Genomic DNA, 8,110 nt, shown 5'->3' on the forward strand with positions numbered 1-8,110 from the left:
CAGCAGCCACTTTGCTTAGAGTTAACCACAGATCTGAGTACAGATGAAGGAAGAAGCTAGAGTCCTTCAATCACAGAATGTTGCCTTTTTCTAGCACCTAGCTTTTCTGCTTTAAATCTGAGGTTTGACAAATTAACCTTCTCTAACCTAAATTTATGAGAAAGAAGTTTCAGTGGTCCAAGGCAGTGGTTTCAAATATTCTGCTCATAGCCTCCTAAATTAAACCAAAAAAAAATCTATGTACCCCACTGTATTCCCAAGTGCCATCTAAAAACTGTTCAGCATCAGTTTAAATAATTTTGAAGGATATAATATCTAATGTAGTTTAAATACTACCATGCTTAATTCAATGTAATTATTCTAATGATTTGATATCCTACAGTGTATTTAAAATTGGACACGAACAACCTCTTTAATAGTCAGAAATGTACATCATTCCTTTTCCTCTCTGAACCTGCACTTCCCAGTCTACTTCACTTCCATCAACTCAGGTTCTCCTATTTGGTTGAAAGTGATGAGTTGGAAAATCATCTGACTTTTTTTTTTAATATTTTTATTGATTTTTTACAGAGAGGAAGGGAGAAGGATAGAGAGTCAGAAACATCGATGAGAGAGAAACATTGACCAGCCGCCTCCTGCACACCCCCCACTGGCGATGTGCCCGGAACCAAGGTACAATGCCCCTGACTGGAACCGAACCCGGGACCCTTCAGTCCACAGGCCGACGCTCTATTTACTGAGCCAAACCGGTCAGGGCAATCATCTGACTTTAAAAAAACATTATCCGCTCACTGGAATCAATCACCTCCTTAAAACCTACATCAATATTTCAATCTCCCCTTTGTTTGGTGTCCCAGAGATTTCACAGCCAGTGGTGATTTCAAATGGGTGAGAGTGAACCATAAAATAGTGGGGAAGGGGGAATTGTGAAAGGGTTTCCTGGTCCTGAGAGGCCTTTTCAGATTAGTTTAGGATGCTGGTTCTCTTAAATTTGAATATTCCAATACCCAGTGGGAAGTCTCCATTAACCACCATGCCCCACCCTGGGGGTGGGGTGATGCATTCGTAGTTTGGGGACCACTGGTCTAAGAGATGTTCTGGTGATAGACAGACTTACCTGTGAACACTCATCCAAAGCAAGAGACTGCGTTTCGTATTTCTTCACCTTACAGCCACTCCTGAAAGAAAAACAAATTAACCAAGCTGGTTGGGAATCTCACTGACAACTTCCTAGCTGAGAGATGGAGCAGAGAGAGCAGTGTGTGCAGATAGAAGCCAAGGCATACAGCACCACACAAGTCGTACATCTACATGTCAGAGATGGGAGCGGCTTTTACATCTCTGAATCTTCTCTGGAGAGACGGGCCAAGCAAAGAACTACAGTCAATTCATTCTCCGAAAAGACCTCCTCAAGAGGAGGAGTTTTCCATTACATACCACCACAGCCTTTGAGAGAGCACCTTAGCAGAGACATTCAGTTCATCTGATCCTGACTCACTTGGGCTTTGGCATTCATTAGAAAAATTACCACGCTGGACTAGATTCTTTAAAAATCCTTTATTGCACTAAAAGCCATAGAAGTCTAATGAGACAACTCCGGACATGTGTGCTAACAAAGTAGAACTGGGGTTAACAGAAAGTATCAAAAGGAAAATATATGTGTAAACTATTACCATTCCTATTAAGTAGTAAGATGGAAAGAATGTTATGGCTGGAACCAGGGAAAACTCAAACCAACAGTTATTTAAACTAGCGCATAATTTGCGATCCAAAGACTAGTTCAAATTCTCTTGTTTGAATGAACTTAAAATTTCCAGTAATGCAACTCTGACAAAAAAAAAAAAATAATAATTTGCAACTTTTTTTCTTGTGTGGGGAAACAAACAAAAAAAGGCAAGAGTATACGTTACCAAAACGTGCACAACCACTATCTGGCTCATGATTTTCTTTCCTAATGCTTGAGTGCCACCCCTTGCCGCCAAACTCAAGTTGGTCCACAAGAATTCCAATCATAGTATGATGTCTCCATTTTATCCCCTGCTCCAACCCAGCAGCCTTATCCTATCATGAAAGCCAATTATTTCCAACATTAAATAGCAGAGCAGTGCCTGAAACCACTGCCAGATGATCTCTGGGGCCAAGCCAGCATTCGGTATCAAAGCGCCACACAGGCGTGCCAAGGCAGGGAGCGCAAGCTCACGCACCTCAGGTGGGAAGGCCGATCGCCACTCCTTCGGGTACAGACAATCACAAGGCTAAGCTGACTCATGAAGTGGCAAATGAAATGCAAAAAATAATCAGAAGGTCAAACTCAGAACCGGAAGCCAACATGCTATGGAGAGGTGGTCTGGGAGGAGGGTAGAGGAACTGCCAACAGTCCCAGGGACAAACAGAAACCACAGTAGGGGTACTTACAACAGAAAACAGAGAAATTTCACTTGTTCAGTAGTCCTGAGGCACCAACAAAATGAGAAACAGGAAAGAGACAGACAGATGGAGAAAAAAATCATGTAAAGCCTGGAATATTTATCTCTAGTCTGGTAGATGTAAAGGCTGCAAAGTTCCTTCCATGAGGTGAGATACAAATTTAAAATGTCATATTTATGAATGTTATCACTGGTGAGTGAATGATTGTCAGGAATCTCATCTGTAATGAGTAAGAGTGATAGAAGCATTCAGAAATGCCACATACTCAAGCTTATAGATGAAAAAATAAGCACTTCACTGCTGAACACATTTACTCTTAAATGTCTAGTCAGCTAAGGCAATGCGTGAATAAAAATAAAGTCGAAGATACATCTGCTTCTATCTGCTGTAGGTGTGTGTCACTAGACACCTAAAATGATTTTTCATACTTTATTTGGTCCACAAAAATCCTAATCATAGGATGATGTCTCCATTTCATAGAAGAATCTGAGACACCAATTACATACATCTTTTAAAAAGTCACACAAGTACCCTGCTAACAGAACTTCTAACTCTCCAACTAGATTCTACCACCACATGTATATTTTCAGTCTTTCCTACCAATAGGGTTTTGCTAAATAAAATCCCAGTTACACAAAGGTCAAGCACCCTTCTCAGAGGCAAGAGTTTTGATTGCATAGAATTTTTTAAAAATCTATAAGGTATATTATTAGATCAAGAAGTCCATTCACCAAAAACAGAATAGGAGGACAATGCTACCAGGTGAGGGTGGTAGGACTCAAGAGAGGGTGCTTCTTGCTACGGAAAATAAGGTGTAGGATCAATTTCCTTCCCTTTGATCTAATTTCATCTAACATGAATGCAATGGCTACATGCCTTCAACATATGTCGGAAGGAAGGCGCCCAAATGAAATGACTTATCAACCTTGCTGGGCAGAGACACCCCATATATAGGATACCCATATCAGGAAGCACCAAGGCAATGACATGTCCAACACATACCCCAAGCACTGTCTTGACAACAGTAACTAACCTTAGACACAGAAGAGCACTTTGAGGACACCTGATCGATCATCTTTTTCAGCAACCATTTAACTGCTCATATATAATCAGAGAACAGATCAGCAAGTATTACTGACATCTTTTTCCCCTAGATATTCTGAAGTTGCGGAAGAACTGATTCCTACGTTGCTCGAGCTTCTTCGTCCGGATTGATACTTTCTGCTCTTTAAACCTTTCCCTTTAGTGTAATACACCACACCATCCAGCATTTTTCTTGAAGTCATAGTAATACTAAAAATTTCTTCCCTAATGATCTATGGTGACAATTAAAAACATGATATTTCTTCTCAACTTCCCTTTTCATACTTCATCTTCTATGTCACTGGTCTCTCTTATATTCAATTTTTAGCAAAATGCCACAGTGTCACAAAGGGGTACATTGTCACTACTTAGTTTTGTGATAAGGGAACCCTATAACAAATTTAACCTGAAACTTGGCATGGACTGTGGCCTGAGGTCATCACTCTGAAAACTCCAAGGAGCTTGCAAAAGTGGCTCTAGATTTCCCAGGGCAAGGGGTAGGGTAGGGGTGGTGTCACAACACACAACAAAAGTCTAGTCAGATTTCTGTCATCGTTTAAAATATTCCTGATTCTTATTGGAAATTCACCTCCTTGCTGATGGAACCACAAGCTAACCATAAAGACATAAGAATTCTCCCCAACTTTCAGTGGTTTGTTTCCAACAAAAATCACAGCTTTCTGTTTTAAGTGAAAAACTTCTATAAGACCCTTTTGGACCACTTTCTACAAGTTCTTGACACTAGACAGTTAATCTGTAGGCTTGGAATTTTTGTTTTATCCATAGAGAATCTGAAGATGGTGGTTAGCATATCACTTGAATTCTGTAAGTAAAGCAATTCCTGACAGCCCAGATGAGTTTTTTGAAAACCATCAAATCTCTACCTGCCTATCTTGTTAAACAGGACAAAAGTACCAAAAGTGGGGGTGGAGGGAGTGGGGTAGGGTGGGGAAAGAGCTCAGTTGAATAAGCTGACGATTCATAAACCAGGCAGCCATTGAAAAAGGAAACCTCTGGTATCTGATTCCACACAAAAGTTTGCTTTAAAACAGTGAAGACTGCAATATGAAGTCGTAAGCTTTGCGTCTGCCCACCTGCACCTCAAAGATAACTCCAGATCACCAAAACCCACAGCAGCCGGCTGCCAAACTTTCAGAGTGTACACAGAACACAACACCCACACCCCTCATCACTCACGTTATTAAACGCGACTTTGCCTTCTTGGGTGATTCTAAGTTTTCATTAACATGATTACCAGCAGGAGAACAACAGTCACCATTTGCTAAAGCTGTAGTTGGTTTAAAGGGATCCGTGGGTTCATCAAAGCGGTAGGATCCCTTAGAGGAGAGGGGAGGGGAGTCCTGCAGTGTGGACTGGCCACCCAGGGGACTGAAACTGGGATTCTGCTTAGAAGACGCTTGGGAGAGAGAGGCATCGTCTGTGGCTTGGTCCGGGGGCGGTTCCGAACCTTTAGTGCCTCCTGGCTTACTGATGCCATCTTTCTGTACCTTTGGAGGCAGTTTGTTACCCAGTTTCCTGCCAAGTTTTCTTGGAAGGCCTTTCCTGGACTCTACATTTTCCACATCTTCTATGAAATCGAACTCCAGCTTCAGAGGCGAGCTCCTTGACTCCTCCAGCAGCTCCACCCCGGAATCATTGGTGTCACTACTGGGTGTGCTGCTTGTTTCCCTAACGTCAGGGGCAGATTTCTGAGTCCTGGCATCTCCTAGCAAAGGACTTGTGTTCCCATCCATTTCATCAGGATAGGATGCCTGGGGGAGAGGCATGCCCTCCTTGGAAGTTTCTGAGAACTCGCCAACTGTTTTCTTCCTCAGAGAGATGGGTTTGGGCTTTCTCAGCTTGCTTCTGCTGGGCACTGGCTCCGGACAGGAGTTCCCACTCTTCAGGTCAGCTTCTGTGGAAGCCTCCAGTGTAACCCCCATGGTGCTTTCTGTCATCGCCTTGTCCTGGATGGCTTCTGGCGGGCTGGAGGGCAGAGCCTCGCCTGAGATGGCAGTTACACCGCCATATGCTGCTTCTGTCCCAAGAGCTGCCTCTGAGTTATCCGTGGACTTGGTTGCTATTGAAAATGGCCTCACTACTGAAATTTTGCTACTATCGTGTTCAGGTTTTTCTTTGAAATCCGTGACTGAGTAAGAATCAATAGCCTGCTGTGAAACCTCATTTTCTGAGGGTCTAGAATGAGTCTCAGAAGAACATTTTGCAACCACTTCTGCTATCAGCTGTTCATCAACTTCTTGTGAGTCTAAAACAAAACACAAAAGCCATCTATTAACGAATGATCTTTTGGCATTGGTAAATATTCTCTACTTGCTGAATCCACATAGACAAGTAGGCTCTTTCCTCTTTGCTTTTGTTAAGCATCTCTGTGGCAGCACAGCCACAAAAGGAAGAGCCGGTACTGCACCCAAAAGTGAATTTTCCATTCCCAAGCTATTACCCAAATTATACAAATAATAATTATACCAAACAGAGCTACTTAGGAAAAGGCTAGTAGATCATGGTGCACTGAAAAGCATATGATTGATGTTAAAATTCTGCAGGTTAAAATGACGGATCTGGAAGAAGCTTTAGATGCTGACAGCTCAGGTGCAGGGGATCTGGCACTGACAGTTCCCAGACACTGCCTAATAGTTCCAGGTTCCAGATTTCACACAGCAAGCGGATGTTAATTTTGGATGTTAAAGACAAGTACTCCCTCTTCCCCAGAATGGAATTTAAATAATTCAACTGTTTCAAAATTAATTCAGCCAGCTCAGAATAACTTCTCTCTAGACTGAAAATCTAAAAGAACCAAATAAAAAAAATTTGAAAGAGCAGACACAGAAATGGCTTTAAAAAACAAATAGCCCTTATTTTGCTAAGACAATAAGTCATAAAATAATAACTTCATTTTTTCTTTACAAGGGCTTTCTGAGTTGGGTCAGGAATTCTCTCAAATCACTTGTAAAAAATAAAGATTCTTTTTAATTGGGGGTCTTAGTAGGAGAATTGCTTTAATTAGGAAGGTGTAATGAAGGTATTTATTTAAAGCACCAACTAAATTGTGCTTTCCTGACTTAAATATCTGAAATAATGATAGAGTAGCAGCAAAAACTGAATAAACTGGTTATTATCACAGTATCTCATGACTTTAAAGGAAACTCAGAGATGACCCACTAAACCAAATCCTAATCCTAATCCTAATGCAGGATCAAAAACCTGAGCATCACTGAAAAAGTTTTGGGAAGTACACTCCTTTTTACATGACTCTTTTATGACTGGGATTGGCCGTGGCTTCTGCCTGTAGCTCTAGGAAATAAAGGTTTTTACCTATTGTATCAGAAATCATGCCACGTACCAGGGTGGCGTGGGGCAGGAAAACCAACATCCTCATCTGAATTCAGCCCCCCACACTGAGCAGTGGGGAAGGGAGCTCCACCAAGAAGACACCACCCCGCCTGGCATGTCTTGGCTAGCTCAAGCCAGGTGCCAGGTAAGTAAACTTGCCAGTCAGTCCTACACCTCGGCACTGCAGACCCCACCTTGGTCTATATCTTCAGTCACCAGCAGAAAGTACTGGCGGGGCGGGAGAAGATTGCTCATTGACTTAAAACTGTTTTGGGAATCATGAGAACATCAACCAAAAAAACTAATTAATCACATAACTCAACAAACAAGGTATGTCTGAGTAAGATTTTTTAAAATATATTTCATTGATTTTTTTACAGTGAGGAAGGGAGAAGGATAGAGAGTTAGAAATATCCATGAGAGAGAAACATCGACTAGCTGCCTCCTGCACACCCACTACTGGGGATGCGCCCACAACCAAAGTACATGCCCTTGATCGGAATCGAACCTGGGACTCTTCAGTCCACAGGCCGACACTCTATCCACTGAGCCAAACCAGTTAGGGCAAGATTTTTTTAATTTATGCTCTAAACAGTGCATGTCCAACACCAGTTGACCCCACATCCCTAAGTGCTGCCACAAGATAGAACCTAAACTTCAAGCATCACACCACAGGTAACTTTCACTAAGTAAAACACCCATTCTCAGTAGGCTCCAGCTCCCAAACTTCCATCAGTGAAGAGTTCTAGCCACAGCTGTCAGTTCCCGTTTCTAATCTGAAAGCACTGTTGTGTAACTAACCTACCTCTCTTCATCCTTCCATTTTTAATAAACCCTGGATTCCTTAAAATCTTCCTCCAGGGAACTGAAGAGCTTTCTCCCTGAAATGAGTTTGATGAGTCTGACAAGTACCACACTGCCTGGTGGCTTGGTGAACACAGACAGCGATTAGATAAGCAGATGAATTCAAAGCAAACACAGAGGAAATTTAAAAATAGACCACCATTTCCACTTCTGCCATGTCTGCTGCTGTTAATGAAACTTCCTTTCCATAGTCAGCCCCCCATAAATCTAAAAGGTTGTGTCAATCGCCCATGGATGCTCTCAAACAGAAGATCTCTCTTATATTCATTCAGGATGTAGACTACTCTGTATAAAGAAATGTTTCCCTCACCCTTTATAATATTTTTAAAAGAAAAGGCATGAAATGCCAAAAACTTAAAGATTAAAGTAACACACTGGGGGCGGG

General features: G+C 41.9%; 1 protein-coding gene across 6 annotated transcripts in view; it reads right to left on the bottom strand.

Moving 5' to 3' along the window:
• TACC1 (transforming acidic coiled-coil containing protein 1) overlaps positions 1 to 8,110 on the bottom strand; it is a 110,491-nt gene that overhangs the window by 20,129 nt on the left and 82,252 nt on the right. For 4 of the 6 annotated variants that reach the window (XM_006765562.2, XM_015565209.1, XM_006765564.2 and 1 more), the window contains 3 exons: positions 4,708 to 5,776; positions 2,416 to 2,451; positions 1,118 to 1,178 (listed from right to left, as the gene is read on the bottom strand). In XM_006765562.2, the coding sequence (XP_006765625.1) occupies positions 1,118 to 1,178; positions 2,416 to 2,451; positions 4,708 to 5,776 (1,166 nt within the window). The remainder of the gene's footprint in view (positions 1 to 1,117; positions 1,179 to 2,415; positions 2,452 to 4,707; positions 5,777 to 8,110) is intronic. The other 2 variants (XM_006765563.2, XM_015565210.1) reach the window with 1 other exon arrangement.

This window comes from Myotis davidii, unplaced genomic scaffold, assembly GCF_000327345.1.
Source record: "Myotis davidii unplaced genomic scaffold, ASM32734v1 scaffold93, whole genome shotgun sequence".
Classification (NCBI taxonomy): Eukaryota; Metazoa; Chordata; class Mammalia; order Chiroptera; family Vespertilionidae; genus Myotis; species Myotis davidii.